The sequence below is a fragment of the Carcharhinus amblyrhynchos genome, chromosome 35, assembly GCF_965287045.1.
Source record: "Carcharhinus amblyrhynchos chromosome 35, sCarAmb.v2.hapA, whole genome shotgun sequence".
Lineage (NCBI taxonomy): Eukaryota > Metazoa > Chordata > Chondrichthyes > Carcharhiniformes > Carcharhinidae > Carcharhinus > Carcharhinus amblyrhynchos.
In genome coordinates this window covers 13,761,672-13,778,896 of record NC_137358.1, presented here as the reverse complement: position 1 = coordinate 13,778,896, position 17,225 = coordinate 13,761,672, and the positions used below count along the sequence as shown (strand labels likewise).

Here is a 17,225-nt window from a genome sequence, read left to right as displayed (position 1 = left end):
TGATCATAGACCAGTAATTCTGTGATAATTTCTAGCCCTGAGGAGTATTATGAACTTGAGACATAAGGGAGCATTCCTTCACAGATGCACTACATTTAGACCAGAGCTAAATAATGCCTCTTATTTTCTGCCAATCTACTTGGGGAAGATTGGTGTGTTGCTTTATTATTTGAGAGTCACGGTGACAGTAACTCGAGCTCCATTGTGGGTCTATTTTAAGCTTAGTAATGTTGCTTGAAACTTTGCCCTTCCTGTTAACTGTGCCTGTTATTACTTAATGTTAGTGTGGTGTCAGGGAGGGGGTGGGGGGTCCATGTGTGCTGTACATGGTGTGACATTTAGTACCCAGAGTTTTTCTCTGTGTTGCTAAATAGGAGGGAAACCTCATCTGAAGGAGTGCTCCTTTAATCTTTAAAATAAACCACATCATAGACAGAATTTGGTGTGGGGCAAGGCAGTAACTGTAAGTTTGTCTAATGGATTTTTTGCCTAGCAATTTCCCTCCACCCCCTGCCCCCAACCCACCCACCCACCCACCCAAAGTAAAGGTCTGAGCACATTTGGCCTCAGCAGGGAAGCAACTTACATCCACTGGCTGCAAGGTTTTGAGTTGTAGACAGTGTTTGAAGCAAGATAGTTTTGATTGAAGATGTAGGTTGTTAGTGGCAGGTTATAAATTTACTCCTGAAGCTCATAAACTTGAATTTTAAATGGAGATTTCAGGAAGTTGAAATAATGCGGGGATGAGCAGGGTATTCAAGCCCAGTAAGTATCAGTTATGAAATACATCCTGCCATACAGGTTCTGCGACTTCATTGGTCCCTAGAGGGCATTTGTTGCTGTTTTATTTCCTTTATACAGGAAACTGAGATGCAAAGTAGTACAATTGTAAGAGCTTTCACCAAACGCCCAACATCAGAAACATTGAGGCAAGGTGCATCATGTTCCATATACTGTTGTGGAATCTATCTGCTTGTCACCATTTAGAAGGATCAGTCACTGTTATGGTTCGAGGCTTTGAAAGCTCGGTGTTTTCACAGATTTTTGTTAGAATTGCTGCTTGAATTTTTAAAACCTAGGCAGTGATCAGAGCCTAAAGAACTTTAAATTCCAGCAGTTTCTGTTGATGTAAAACCATATTATCATTTGCTAACCCAGCGAGACCTTTTCTTAGTTCAGCCAGATTTGTGCGCAGCCTCCTTTCAGAGATAAATCTAGTGAAAGAGGATTTGGAAATGCTGAAAGCGTCAGAAACTTCATTATATTGTATCTAGCTTGTCCAATTATAAAGTCTCTAAGTCTACAACTTAACTAAAGAGGAACAGTACTTGCCAGGCTCAAGCAAATAGTTTCTGTTCTGGGATGAAGTATTTGAGAATTCAGTGTTTTTCCAGTTTATAGAGCAGTGGATCTGCTCAACTGAGAGTGTTAGTAAGGTATTTTATGTTTGTGCGCAGAGTGTTCTGCTGTTTGGTATGTGAAATTGTTGCTTCAAAGCATGGTGTGGGTTTAAAAACTCTGCATGTGATGGGGACCCACTACAGTATAGTAGCATGAAGTGTGAAGGTTGCTTGTAATGGAATTTTATTCTAACTATTCTTTTTCTGCCTGGCTGTTGTGGTGTGCTGTTCGTGCTGCTTCAATCTGGCACATTCCCCTCCTCTCCACACCACACTGCAATTCTGCTTTTACAGATGTGGAAGACATCAAATTTGTCATCAATTACGACTATCCCAATTCCTCTGAGGACTACGTTCATCGTATTGGCCGTACAGCGCGTAGCACTAACAAAGGCACAGCCTACACCTTCTTCACACCAGGCAACGTGAAACAGGCTAGGGAATTGATCAAAGTGCTGGAGGAGGCTAACCAAGCCATTAACCCAAAACTCCTACAGCTTGTTGATCATGGAAGAGGAGGCGGAAGAGGTAACTGAATTCTTGTTATTCTACTGATGGGACACTTCATTGGGTAAAGCGTTGTTCATAGTTTATCCCTGAAACACAAGATGGTGCAACTCTCTGTAGTGAACTGGAAATCAATAGAACTTGTCACATTCCACGTACGTTTCTTGTTGCTGAGGCAGTTAAGAGAATGGGGAGCAAATACAGAACGTTGGTACCTCCATTTAAGAATCATCAATCAGTTTTTAAAAGACGCTTGCGTGGCTGCCTTTAATAGGCATCTATGCATCTGCCTTAAATAAAACTACCTTGCATATTTAGTGTTTTCCTCTTTCAGATCTTCTAAATCATTTACTACAGAATGTGAAAACCATGTGCTCGTCGCTCAGTGCCTTCATTTCTCTGTCTGTAGCAGTTTAGCCAAATAGGCAAATGAGTGGCAGAGAAGGTAAGCCGTTGTCAATCAGCTGGAGCCAGATACCAGTTTCACAGTTAACTGGCTGCTAATTTTTGACAACATTTTTGAAATTTAGAGCTTGGAACCCAGTTTGGATAGCCCTGACCGAGAGTGTTGTGATTGATTCTGTGTACTGCACTTCAGAAAAGATCTCAAGGCCTTGGGATAGGGTGGGAAGGCAATTTACCAGAATGATATTGGGATGTGGGCCATGCGTTACCTAGACAAGAGAAGATGGGATTATTCTCTTTGGGTGGCAAAAGGTTAAGGGACAATTTAATAGAGGTGTTCAAAATGATTTATTGTTGTTACATGTATTAACATACAGTGAAAAGTATTGTTTGTTATGCAGACAAGGCATACAGTTCATAGAGAAGGAAACGGAGTGCAGAATGTAGTGTTACAGTTATAGCTAGGGTGTAGAAAAAGATCAATTTTGAGCCGGGTAGGTCCATTCAAAAGTCTGATGGCAGCAGGGAAGAAGCTGTTCTTGAGTTGGTTGGTACATGATCTCAGACTTTTGTATCTTTTTCCTGATGGAAGAAGATGAAAGAGAGAATGTATGGGGTGCATGGGGTCCTTGATTATGTTGGCTGCTTTTCCGAGGCAGCGGGAAGCGTAGACAGAGTCAACGGATGGGGGGGCTGGTCTGAGTGATGGACTGCGCTTCGTTCATGACCCCTCGTTTTTTGTGATCTTGGTCAGAGCAGGAGTTGTGTTACAGCTGCAAATAATGCTTTATATGGTGCATCTGTAGAAGTTGGTGAGAGTTGTAGTGGACATGCTACATTTCCTTAGTCTCATAGAATCATAGAAACCCTTCATTACAGAAAGAGGCCATTCGGCTCATGGAGTTTGCACTGGCCACAATCCCACCCAGGCCCTACCCCCATATTCCTATATATTTACCCACTAATCCCTCTCATGCATCTCAGGACACTAAGGGCAATATTTTTAGCGTGGCCAATCAACCTAACCCGCACGCCTTTGGACTGTGGGAGGAAACTGGAGCATCCGTAGGAAACCCACACAGACACGAAGAGAATGTGCAAACTCCACACTGACAGTGACCCAAGCCGGGAATTGAACCCAGATCCCTAAAGCTGTGAACCACTGTGCTATCGTGCTGGTTCCCCCCCCATTAAGTGGAGGCCTTGGTAGGCTTAACTATAGTGTCTGCATGGAGGGAGCAGGACAGGTTGTTGGTTATCTGGACGCCTAGCAACCTGAACCTCTTGACCATTTCTACTTCACCCCCATTGATGTAGACAGAGGCACATCCTCCACTGCACTTCTGAAGCTGATGATATTGCCTTCATTTTATTGACATTGAGGGAGAGGTTATTGACCAGTGATTTGACATAATGTATTGGAAACAGATTAAATAACTTCGAGAAACAGATGGAGTGTTCTTGGATAAAACCGCTTGAAACATTGGTTCCCTAATTTTAGAAGTGAATATTTAATTACCTAATATTGCATGTTCCTGTTGCTCAGTTTGACCGTTGAATTTGGATTTGAAACTTGTTTTTGGCAATTTGATTACAGGAATAGCTGAATAATCTTATGTTTTGTGTTTAAGGTAAAGGGGCAGAACTCACTCTTGTGTGCTGTACTGCAGAGGGATAGAGCACACTTGTAATTCTCTGCACATGTAGAGTCTAAGGTTCCTCACTGAGTGAGGAGAAAGCAACAGGCTACTGGCACCAGATCATACTCGTACATGTTGAATAGCAGCATGTACAGAAGCCTGGAAACCAGTCACCTGCTCTCGCCTGAACTGATTGTGTGTGACCTGAGAGAGTGAATTGAGTAGGTGGGCAGGGGAGGAGCAAATTTATCTTTTTGGCTTAGTAGTAAATTTGAGTGGCGTGGGGTCAATTCTGGTATTTAATGCAGCACCAGACTCCAGTGAGGGTGATTCATCCAGTGTGACTGTGATGTGCAGCAGTACATTTTAATTATGAGACCTTCACTAAACTTGCCTCTGTTTTCCCCCCCCTCTAGGAGGCCGATCCCGTTACCGGCCTACTGGCTCCAACCCCAATACCATGTACAGAGATGATCGAGACAGAGGCCGCAGCCGGAATTTCCGAGACCTGGATGGGGACCGCAGGGACAGGGGAGATGGGGGCAGGTTTGGGGGGCAGAGAGATTCCCGAGATGGCAGCGGTCCATTGAGTAAGCAGAGTTTCCGATCTCCACAGGCTAGCAGTTATGGAAGCTCTGTGTATGGTCAGCAGTCAGTCCAATACCCAAACTTTACCCAAAGTGGGCTGTATGGGGGTACGAACCCAAGCACATATGGAGCTGCATCTCAAGCAGGATTTGGAAAACCAGGTAGCTATCAAAGTTCAAGTGTGGCGGGCACTTATGGAGCCTCTGGGTATGGCAGTACTGCTCAAACTGCAGCTTACGGTTCAAGTAGCTATAGTGCTTCGACCTCTGCTAGTACAGGGCGGCCCCCACAGACCTCAGCACAGTACAGGCAGAATGGGCTGGGACAACAACCACAGCCACTGATGTCTCAGACATATACGCAGAGCAGCTCATTGTTGGGTTACATGTCCCAAGGGGCCTATCAGTATGCACCACCACCTCCACCACCACCTACTTCACAGGGATCAACCCGAAAATAATTTCACTTTTGTAAAATTTACACTTTATTTTCCTGTTTAAAAGACCTAGGCATCAACTCCATTTTCTACTGAAGAGTAAAGTTTAGAAAGGATGAGTAAATTATACAATTGCATCCACCTTGACTTTATTACCATTATAGTGAGAGGCAAGAAGCAATCTTTCTGACGCTGATCCACATGATCAAACCTGGGCTGTTCTGTTAAAATTTTACTACTGACACCTACCGTAAATCTCATTGAGATGTAGGTTGTGTGTTAATGCTTGCAAATCATGGCACAGAACTAACCTGCTGATCACTCAGTGCAGTGGAGGCAGATCATTGGTCACTGCTTGAACCTTGATCCCTGCTTATCTCCAAGTAAGCGTTTGAACTCCTGTAGTGCCCTTGGTTCAACCACTCTCCTGAATAATTTTAAAACCAGCTTGTTCCATTTTTCAGTGCATCTTTTAAAAGGTAGGTTGGTGTCTCTAAGTTCTCGTCATGTATTTTTATCAGAATGTCTGCCGATCCTATAATTTGACCGTAACCCCAAGCCAGAAAGTCATGGCCCTTTTCACTTTGTGATAGCAACAGTTTCCAGTGCAAATGCAATAACTGGTTAAAATGTGACGAGAGAGAATGTTGAGTCAAATTATCAATTTTTTTTAGTAACTCAACCAAACCATCAAAAATCCTTTCTACTTAATGCCACTTTTACTTTGAGTCTCTTTCAGTGAAAACTTTTTATTTGTGTTTAAACTTGAGCTGCTCTTGGGCATCTGTGAAAGACTAAAAATCATTTTTAGAACATCCTTTGGATTCTATATGTAACTTAAGGCAGAATAGTGAACACAACAATCTGCTTCTGAAAATTCTGAACATTCTGGGGAAAGTTTGGTGGGGGGAGTCCATTCAGAAAGAGGTATTAACATGGTTCTCAGTCTGACGTGAAGGTGAGGAATAGTGATGCCCGTGACATCCAGTTTAGGCAATGAAGACTTACTGAAAGAGCCAAGTTTTGGCTCCCTTGTTCTTGAGTATGTTTTCTGTTTTTATGAAGTAGTCTTAATTAAATTGATACTTGGAATAAGCAATAAAATTGAGAAATGGGAACAGCTTCTCAGTAAAACAAGTCAAAAGTAGATTCTTGAACAGTGAGAGTGAATTGACTCTTCCCAACTCTTCACCATCTGTTGAGTTAGCACAAAGATGCTAAGCCTTTTAAGAAATGGATAGTCATTTTGCAGTAATGTCCCATGGTGCAAGCAGTGAGGTCTGACTCATGTCAGTGTTTAACTCAGGTTCTGTTGAAGTATTTTAGAATTGATTTCTGATGGTTTAATATTGTTAACAAGCTGAAGTACTGGAACTGTTACTCAACTATGTTCTTATAGTCACCAGCTTGTTACTCTCTCTCCTTCCGCTGTCTTAAGAGGAATATTGCTCGACAGCAAAGAGGAGAGTTATCCTTCAATAGTTGCTATAGGTTAACCAACAGGTGACCAGAACTGCAGCATTGTTGAGTGCATTCTGATATGTCAGACCATTGCTCTGTTGAGTAATTTTTCCATACATTGCAGCAGCGTGTTGTTCCTGTTATATTGCTTTTGAGGTTAATTTGACCATTTTCCCTCTTAATGACTGGCCAGTTTTTTTTATATATATATATTGCTAAGCGTTCATGCTGCTGGTAGGTTTTTTTCAAATATTTTGAGTGCTGGAAGTATCGTTAAAGGTAGGTGTTTCAGAAATGAACTCATTTAACATACAGAAAAGTCCATTTTCTTCTCTTGAGGCATTGTATGGATTATATAGCAGCTAATTTTAAAATCTGAAACCACCATCTTTTGGCGGTTCCGTTGATAGAATTGTCAGCTTTCAGATCGTGTGGTAAAGCTTCAAGCCTACTTTCTTAAATTTCCCTTGTAGGTCCAAATGTCCTATCATAAAACCCATCATTAATGCAAAACCAAGATTTAGAACTGAAATGAGACCAACCAAAATGTTTGTCCTGAAGAGGGGAAATCTTTGCGGTTGCCGTCGGCTCTAATGCTATGTTCTGCAGCCAACCTGTTTTGATGTAATTTGAATGACCTTTACCGTCTCTCCAATGCGTGCATTGTTCTGCATTCAATCAGTAACGTCATTCCTGTTAATAAAACTTGAACTCTGCCATTTGCTTACTGTGAATCTGTTTTGTTTTGATACTGCAATGCATGTTGTAAGCATATTGATTCAAATGCGAGTACGACTGTCCTGATGGGAGATGAAATTTAGTTCCTGAAATGTGCCTTTCGCCTACTGGTGGCATCAGCAGGTTACCAGCACCCGTGATAAGACTGCCAAGCATGCACGTGCTTCAGTTTTGCAAAATTTACATTTGGCATAAAGAGGCTCCCTTTTGACATTTCTAATTTGGGGAATAATGAAGCAGAAGGAGGGGCAGTGAGGGTAGTTAATATGTAATTTCACGTGAGCAAACCTGCATCGAACCTCTCTCAGCCTGTCAGTGTGAGAGAGAGAGAACTGGCAGTCATGATGCCAACAACATTTTGAAGACATGTTCTCAGGCAACTGGACCCTAGTCTTTCCAATTAGAACAGGTTGTCAGCATGAGGGTGAGACTACTACCAGTCATTAACTAGCCCCTCAATGCAAATGTCAGGTCTCTCAGTGAACTGGTGTGATCTTCTGCAATGTATTTGCCCCTTTACCTGGTTTATTTTTACAACCAATCTACAGGTTAAAAACCTTATAACACCAGCATTTTTGAGTTCTGGCTCAGATCATTTTATACAACATTATGGATGTAATTATGTGCAGCCTGGATGCAGAATTTTGAAATCTGACATTGCAACCATTAACATTACCTGACACCCTATGCTCCAACCCTCAGTGGTAATTTTTGTCTATTATGGGGCCATACATTACACTCAGCAAAGAAAGAGCTGGGTGATTGGACAAGCAGATAGTGACAACCATCGGATAACTTTGACTTCCACATTTTCTTCTTTTAAATGCTTTAGGTGTTCTGATGCAGATTTTTTCCCTACTTGCAGGATTTAACAGTGGTACAAAATAACTTTCATATTGCAGCTTGCTCTGAGTGACTGAAAGTCGTTACGTACTGTTGGCCTGTCAGTCTTTTAAATCTAGAGATTTATTGCACCCTAACCTATGACTGCTCTTTAAACTGAGAATCCTGCAACTGGTGAAGAATTGCAGCAGTCTAAGCAAGTCTTTGTAATTTTTCCTTGTATGTGAAAGATTTCACCTTGTGAGGTTGTACCCAGTGTCAGTCTTATTAATGTGCTATTTTGATACTGTACTGGTTTTCTTGTATTTTGCAATTCCAGTAATAAAGAGATATTTACCAAAGGAATGGCTGTAGTCTAAAATTAAATGTAAACAAAAGAATTATCATGCCTTTGAAGAATGGGAAAAAGTTATGAGGGTCACTGAGTGTTTAGATAATCGTGGCTGAGTAGTCACATAATACTTCTTGCCTGGACTCAGAGGAATGAGATGATTCTGAGGGGGCTTGCTGGTAGATGACGAGCTGGAATGTTTAGAAATGTTGATCGTTGTCTTAAGGAGATGAGCGTTTCAAATTAGTGCGAAAAATGCTGCTGTTGGCACTGCACTTTCAAGCAACTGGAGGTCATTCCATCAAATTCCTGACATTTGTCCTGTTGATTGTGGACAAATTATGGAGAGTGAAGAGGTGGGTTACTGGTCACAGAGTTCCGAGATCATAGAATCCCTACAATGCACAAGGAGGCCACTCAGCTCATTGAGCCTGCACTGACAACCACCCAAGCCCTATTGTAACCCCATATACTTAACTCTGCTAATTGACACTTAGAGGCAGTTTAGCATAGCCAATGACCTTAGCTCACACACCTTTGGGGGAAACCAAGGCACCGGGAAGAAAGAAACTCACAGAACGTGCAAATTGTAGGTCAACGTTAACTCCTCCACCTGCCTATGCGATGTTGATGGGGAATTCAGTGATGGTAATGATATCAAATGTTTAAAGATGGTTTAGATTTTCTTGTTGAAGATTGTCATTGACATCAAGCTGAAATTGAATTAGCTCTGCCATTGGCCAGGTTTTGATGCAGGCATGGGTTGCTCCATTCTGAGAAGTTAAGAATGGTAGTGGAATTTGCACTCGTGTCAATGTGCTTTCCTCTTGACCTTATGATGGAGGAAAAGCAATTGATGAAGCCAGTGAAGATTTTTGGTCCTCGGATTCTACCCTGAGGAACTGTAACAATGCTGAGATAATGGACGTCCAACAATCAGATCCATCAACAAACTGGAGAGTTCTTCACTCGCCATTTCATTTGGTTTCAATTTTACTGGGGTTCCTTGATGCATTACTTAGTGAAAATACTGCCTTAGTATTAATGGCCCATCTTGTCAATGTAGTGAGGTCTGGCCCTGGTGAAACCAAAATTCGCGTATCAATGAGCAAGCTATTGCTGAACAAGTGGCTTGTTCTGTCACTTTGCTGAAGATTTGAAAGCAGATATGACAGTAATTAGTCAGATATGGATTTGTCCTTTTTGTAGACTGACAGACTGAGGCAATTCCCATGTTGGGTGGATGCCATTTTTGCAGCTGTACTGGAACAGTGTAGCTAATGGATAGCTAGTTCTTGAGCAAACCTTCAGTACTATAAATGGATGTTGTCAAAAGTATGTGGCCTTTGCTGTGTCCAGTGTATTGAGATGTTTCTTTGTGTGGAGTGAGTCAAATTGGCTGAACACCTCAATCTTTGATGCTGGGGACCTCGGGAGAAGGTCAAAATGGATCATCCATTCGGCACTGATAGCTGAAGATGGTTGCACTTGTCTTTTGAACAAGTAATTGATCAGGTGCCAGTGTGCTCGGACTGTGAGTGTTGCAAGGATGCATTGTACTGTTCTTCTGACGGAATAGGGTATTGGTGATGATGATGTCATGTTCTTTGCATTTGATAAGGCAGCACAGTGGTTAGCACTGCTGCCTCACAGTGCTAGGGACCCAGGTTCAATTCTGGCCTCAGGCCACTGTGTGTGTGGAGTTTGCACGTTCTCCCTATGTAGGTTTGGTTTCCTCCCACGCTCCACAGATATGTGGGTTAGGTTGCTTGACCATGCTAAATTGCCCCTTAGTGTCAGGGAGATTAACAGAGTAAATAAGTGGGGTTACAGGGATAGGACCTGTGTAGGATTGTTTGTTCACATGTAATGGGCTGAATGGCCTCCTACATTGTAGGGATTCCATCATTCAAAAAGTTGAAATTCCTAATTCTTTCCCTGCCAATATTTCCATTCTGGAGATTGAAATCTCTTCCAACAATGGCATTGGACTCTCAGAAGAACAAGTCTGTCCTCCTTTGGAACCCAATGGATAACTTGGTCAAGTTTGGGGTAGGAATCTTCCTTGGTTTTGTCATGATGTCCAAACTCTACATACGCTGGCAAATTGGTCAGTGTGTGGTGAAGAGCAATGAGTCGCTCATTTCTTCCAGAGGGAACTCATGAAGCTGGTTCAGTGTTTTATTCTTGATTCGGCTCTGAGCTCTGCTTTCTGCTGATGTGGCTTTCCAGAAGAAAACCTGGCTGTCTTAGAAGTCTTGTGAGCTGTCCTGCAGCTCACTGGGTTTCATTCAGGTCAGCATTGTCAATGACACATCATTGAAGTTCTGGGATGATTAATGCAGTGTGACACTGGGCATTCACCTGGAGGTGAGTCCCAAGTTTCAAGTTCCAACTGTTATCAGTTGTGACACTTGTGTATTTCTACCGCAAAAGGTGAGCCCTGTGGACGGGAGAGGTGAGGCAGACTGTTTAAGGTACCTTTTTCTATTCCTTTCCTGGATTTAAGGGAGGGGAGTGTTAACAGTGGCAAAAGGTAGAAGGATATGTTAATAGAAGAACAAAGAACAGCACAGGAAACAGGCCCTTTGGCCCTACAAGCCCACGCTGCCCATTTTAACACTCAATGAGTGCCTTATTCAAGTCTTTTGTTGATTGTTGACGTTTTTGTCTACAAAAGAGGTAAGTGCTTAGTGGGAGTAAAACTGAACAAGGAGCAAGTGGCCATGTGGAGGTGTGTTGTGTTGGGGCAAGCCAAAGAAACTGGACACCCAGTTGGAGGGGAAAGTTCAGTCTTAAGTTGTTGAACTCAATGTTGAGTCCAGAAGACTGTAACTTGCTGAATCAGAAGTTTTTCTTCCAGTTTGTGATAGGCTCCAATGGACATTGCAGCAGGTCATGGATGGACATGTGGGCACGAGAGCAAGATGCTGAGTTGAAATAACGAGCGACTGGAAGGTTGCTATCATGCTTGAAATGTATGGAGGGACTCATGATTTATCAAGGATTGGGAATTCTGGATAGGAATTGGGGAAATATTCAGCGGAAGGTGGGGGGTTCGGGGGGGTGGGTGGTTGCTGGCAAAGCAAGTCCTCAATAGCAGTGGAAACAGGAAGATTGTCATCTAGAGCATCTCATTAGCTGCTCTGACCACACAAAGGCTGCAGCACAGAAGGAAACCTCCTCAGGTCTTTGATTCCGTGTCATTGGATCAAGGTTTCGTTCTGTCAAGACGTAGAAGTTGGTAGAAGTTAATTGCACAATTAACACCCTCTTTGTCTTATGTCCATGGCATCTTTGTTAATCTTGCCTTTGCTCTTTCCTACTATGTAATTCATTACATTCCTACCTCTTCAGTTCTGCAGAAGTTGTCATATGGACTTGAAACATTGACCCTGTTACTTTCTCCACAGAAGCTGCCAGACTTGTTGAGTTTATCCAGCGTTTTCTGTTTTAGTTTCGGATTTCCAGCAGCCACAGTATTTTGCTTTTATTAACCTGCTGTACTTCATCCTGTTTGGATCAACTCTTACTCAATGCCCAGGCTACACAGCAAGGACAAAGAAGTGGACATTGGAATCTTCATGATATGCAGGGGAACAAATGGAAAGAAACTATTTCCTCTGGTTGGAGATCTCAGAATAATAGGCATGAAAATTAATGCCAGATTTTACAGAAGTCTAATTAGGAAACCCTTCTACTCATAAAGGTTGGCACTCTGATTTGCAAATGGGTGTTAATTCAAGGTCAGTCAGGTGTCATCCATGGCCTTGTGATATTATTCTTAGATTTTTAATCCTGAAACTCATGTTCTGGCACCAGGGTTTGAATCCTGCCACGGCAGCTGGTGGAACTTAAATTCAATAAAAAAATTCTGGAATTAAGAAATCTACTGCTGATCATGAAACCGTTGTCAATTGTTGGAAAAAAAACCCATCTGGTTCATTAGTGTCCTTTAGGGAAGGAAATGTGCTGTCTTTACCTGGTCTGGCTTACATGTAACTCCAGAGCCACAGCAATGCAGTTAATTGACTCTCAACTGCCCTCGAGCAACTAAGGATGGACAATAAATGCTGGCCAGCCAGCAACGTTCGTGTCCCATGAATAGATTAAAAAAAACTGTTAATATAATGTTTGAGATTTAAGAGTTTTTTCTAATTGAAATTTAGTACTGGATGTGGAGTTAGGTCACAGTAATCTGATTGATTGAGGTTGAGGGGCTGAATGGCCTCCTCCTGTTCCTATGTCACTGATTCCCAGCATTACCCAATTCCTTTCATCATAATTTATCTAGAGCTAAAACTAAAATGAAAAACAGCCAATGGCACTTACAAATCTGGACCCGTTCGCTTTGGAGTTTAACCATCAGTCGCTATTCTAGATGTGCTCCTGGTCACTCCAGTGTTTCTATCAAGAGGAATCCCAAAGATGGCACCAGCAGGTATGGTGGGTCTTCTCCTGGAATCCCCTCAGGAGGCTGTGTACTGTCACGGTCCTACCTCTCAGAGCGGGCTTCAGTAGTTGCGTGATGAGGTATAGCTGCCATCTAGGGAGAGGCCAATAGTTTGCTGCTCCCGTGTTGGTTACATTGCAACTTGATATCCGCTCAGGTTTTTCTCTCGAGAGATTGCTGGAAATTGGATATACTAAAATCTCCTTTCTGCTGAGGAGTCCATTGCTGCCCACAGCAATTGCATCAGCTCCAATGGAAACAAGAACCTCAGTTTTCAGACACTGCACAACATTATTGCTGGATGGAATGGGCAGTCTCTCCTCTCTCTCTAATGAAAAGCAGGGGGGGTTCTCTGACTCAAGACATTCAGTACTAAGGCCAATTCCTCCAACCCTTCACCTATAACCCCTCAGCCTTTAGGCAGGGTGTCTAAAGCCCCTCAGTCACTTTCTGAACATTCATCCTGCCAAAACCTCATCTGACATCTCTACATCAAAACAAATCTGTCACCCTGTCCTGCTGCTGGCTCCCATGTTCCGTTGGAAGGAGTCATCTTCTACCCCAGTTTCTCTGTTCCACATAGAGCTGGTCTCTGTGTTGGTGCCCTGACCTCTATCCCATTCTCCTCTGGGACTGGTGGGTGGTAAGGGATGGAGTGGGGATGGGGGATGGCTGAGAAGCATAGCTTCTGATCCTGATGATCTTGGCTTAAACTCTTCACGTCATTCGTTGCGTCCATGACCTTTTCCAAGAATGTAGGACATTGCCTCCTGTACTGCTCCAGCTCCCCTAGACCTCCCCACCCCCAGGACATCCAGCGTTTGTAATTGAGAACAACCCCCTCACCCTCAGACATTGTGGCTGAGATTCTCCCTCCCACTCACCACAGGAAGTGTAAGGGGGAGGGGGTTGGACCCTGCAAAGGTCCAATGATCTTTGGGCAGGATGTTACAGTTTTGAGGTGTGTGGCCAGAGAATTCTGGCTGGTGTGTGTTATCTGTGAATCAGTGACCTCACACTACAATGGAGATGTATACATGGGAGGTAACATAAACTGCTACATAAATATCGCTTCCAGTCAGTAAGTGAGAAAGGTGCATAGCTCAGGTTTGGGATATGGGCGTTATGTCAATCTTGCCAATTATCAATTAACCTGAAGGTTTTCAGATCCAAATCAGATTTCTAAGCAGGTGGGGTTTTATTAGTGCAGCCCTTGCTGGAAACCTCTGGAGTGTGGCGATTAGGGATGTTCAAACTTAACTTCATCTCAGTGTTAATGCAAGCCTAATTGTGACACTAATAAATAAACTCACTGTTCTCATCCCACATTAACCCCTACCCTAACATCAGGGTCTCGGTGCATGCAGGCTGGCTGACCAGGTGAGGAAGATCAGTGTGTCTGATAACTGTGGGCAATTTCACTGGGGGGGTCTAAGTATACAACCAGCATTGGGGTTTGTATCTCTGGAAATGTGGGGGGGATTTTGGGCAATTGAGGGCTGGCTGCGTGAGTATGACATGGAGGGGGGGTGGAGGAGAGGGAGGGCAGCGAGAAAGAGCAGTGAGGGGGTATTGAGAGAGCAGGAAAGGGGTGGAGTAGCAGTGTGGGGTGTGGGGGGGAAACAGTGAGGGGAATATACTCGAGATAGTGAGGGTTAGAACAGCCAGTGACAGTGTTCTGACACCAACCCAATCCTAGCAGCAAAACCAGACACAATTCTGATTAAAAGGCCTTTATTATACAGATTTAATGAACATACATCAAACCAGCTGGTTGCAAACAGAGAGTATAAAATAAATCAGAAAAGGGAAGCATTTTTGGAGTGGCCCAGAGCTGGGAACCGTCCTTAAACTTGGAACTAAAGTGAAACAAATCCCAGTCATTGGGAGAGATCAATCCAGAATCCTGCACAATGCGGAAATCAATCCCCAATCCTGTCAGTGCCTTAAAGACCCTCCTTGCACTCACCCACTCCCCCTGCACTCACCCACCCCCCCCCCGCACTCACCCACTCCCCCCCGCACTCACCCACCCCCCCTGCACTCACCCACTCCCCCTGCACTCACCCACTCCCCCTGCACTCACCCACTCCCCCTGCACTCACCCACTCCCCCTGCACTCACCCACTCCCCCTGCACACCCCCACCCTGCTCCCCTCTTCTTTCCCTGCCGCCACCCCTACCTGCACTCACCCTCCCTCCTTGTCCCTCTCTGCCTCTCCCTCCCCACACCCTCCCACTCTCCCTGTACCCAGCTACCCTGCACCCCCCTCCCTGCACTCCCCCTCCTTGCACGCATCTCCCTGCACCCACCCATCTCCCTGAACACACCCACCCCACTCTCCCTGCACCCTCTCTTGTTTGCTTCATCCCCCCCCATCCCTTACTCCCCCTCCCTTCCTCAGTCCTACCCTTTGCCTCACTCCACCCCTCTTTGCTACTCCCGTCCCTTGCTAACCCTCCTTCCTTCCCTCCCCCTTTTGCTCCACCTCACTCACTCCCCCTTTCCCTCCCTGGCTGCCCCTCTGTCCTCATTCTCCCCCTTCCTTCACACATGGTCTCCCGCTACTTGCCGCTCATCCAAAGAATATTTTACAGACACGGGTTGAAAATATCAAACTGTATTTACAAAGAATAATGTGACTGAGGAAAGACCCTTCAGCCCATCTGTAGGCTTTTCTGTCCCCCTATTCCCCCCCCCCCCCAGCAGAGCTCTGAAAGAATCTGCGTGAACCTGGAGTCACTCCTGGTGCGTCGGTTCTGGAGTCGGAACATTGGCAACTCCGGCTACAGATTCTACACCCTCACCATCACGACTAATGGGTGACCTTGCAGCCTGGAACTGGATTAGTCTCTGCCCGTTTCCTCATTTTAAAACATATTTTCATTTTTAAGATAATGTAATTAAATCCAAAAGAACCATCCAGGAAGAGTAATAAAAAAACCCCTCACTTTTAGTAACATGCAATAAAACAGAGTGTGAACGGCCTGGAATAATCTCTACAAAACGTAGTGTTTGCACCCAGTCCACAACCTGGCAGCAACTGAACTGGGGGGAATTCCTGAGTCCTGCTCTGGGTTGGGGAATCACATGAGGAAATGACCACAAAATCCCCAAAGCCACTTCCCCAACTTAACCCCTCAAATCCTCCCAAAACTCATCCTCTCACTCCCCGCAAAACCCATCCCCTCAGAGGGAGAAGGGTTGACAGGGTGGTGAGTTTATTTTATTCATTCGTGGGACATGGGCGTCGCTGACTGGGTCAGTATTTATTGCCCATCCCTGGTTGCCCTGGGAGGGCAGTTGAGAGTCAACCACATTGCTGTGGCTGCAGTGTAGGCCAGACCAGGGTAAGGACGGCAGATTTCCTTCCCTAAAGGACATTAGTGAACCAGATGGGTTTTTCTGACAATCGGCAATCATTTCATGCTCATCAGTAGATTCTTAATCCCAGATACTTTTTATCAAATTCAAATTTCACCATCTGCCGTGGTGGGATTCGAACCCGGGTCCCCAGAACATTAGCTGAGTTTCTGGATTAATAATCTAGCAATAATATCACTGGGCTATCATCTCCCACAGAAGGGAAAGGGTTAAGGAGTGAGGGTCTCTTGGGAAATTGATATCAAAATGGAGGTTTTAAAGGTGTAGCAAGTATTTGGAAGAGAGGTGGGTGAATCATTCTCCCCTCGTGTCTGCGTGGGTTTCCTCCCTCACTCCAAAGATGCGCAGGATTGGCCATGGTAAATGCGTGGGGTTACGGGCCTGGGTAAGATGCTTTGATGGAGAGTCAGTGCAGACTCAATGGGCCAAATGGCCTCCTTTGCGCTGCAGGGATCCGCTCGGAGTGAAAATTCTAATCCCGGAAAAGGTCAGGAATCAGAAGAGAAGTTGCGGGGGGGGGGCTATTTTACAGGGAAGTGGAACAAACATCAGTGACAGGAAGGGTATAAAAATCCAACCTAATTCTAAGTCAGATCAGAGAATCAGAGAGCACTCAGGCCATTTGGCGCATTATGTCTATGCCAGCTCTCAGAGTGATCCAACTGATCCCATTTTCCTGCTCTTTCCCGGAGCGCCGCTCACCCCCTTCAATTCTCCAATTCCCTTTTAAAAATTCCCATTGAATCTGCTCCCACCGGCTCTTCATCGGAACATTCCAGATAACAACAAGTCAACGTGGAAAATAATTTCTCCTCCTCTCCCCCTCATTAACCAAAACCATGGCAGAGGAGGGGGTGGAGGCAGGGGAGAGGATGGTGGCAAGGAGGGGGGAGAATGGAAGGGTGGGGGGGGTGACAGATTTGGTCACATGATGCTTGGCCACTGTAGGTCCACGTGGTTTAAAGGGAAATTTCACCAACGAGAATAGGGGATGTTTACTGTCCGACAGGAACAGGGTTCGGGGTCAGGATTGGGGGT

At 44.4% G+C, this 17,225-nt stretch overlaps 2 protein-coding genes across 2 annotated transcripts in view; one reads left to right on the top strand and one right to left on the bottom strand.

Annotated features, from left to right (window-relative positions):
- Positions 1–8,359, top strand: part of LOC145361620 (putative ATP-dependent RNA helicase DDX17) — a 40,790-nt gene extending 32,431 nt beyond the window's left edge. The window contains exons 12-13 of the mRNA XM_080217484.1: positions 1,695–1,928; positions 4,369–8,359. Coding sequence (XP_080073610.1) covers positions 1,695–1,928; positions 4,369–5,000 — 866 coding nt within the window. The 3' untranslated portion in view covers positions 5,001–8,359. The remainder of the gene's footprint in view (positions 1–1,694; positions 1,929–4,368) is intronic.
- A 2,625-nt stretch (positions 8,360–10,984) lies between these two features.
- sgsm3 (small G protein signaling modulator 3) overlaps positions 10,985–17,225 on the bottom strand; it is a 73,087-nt gene continuing 66,846 nt past the window's right edge. Inside the window, exon 14 of the mRNA XM_080217355.1 lies at positions 10,985–11,020. Coding sequence (XP_080073481.1) covers positions 10,985–11,020 — 36 coding nt within the window. The remainder of the gene's footprint in view (positions 11,021–17,225) is intronic.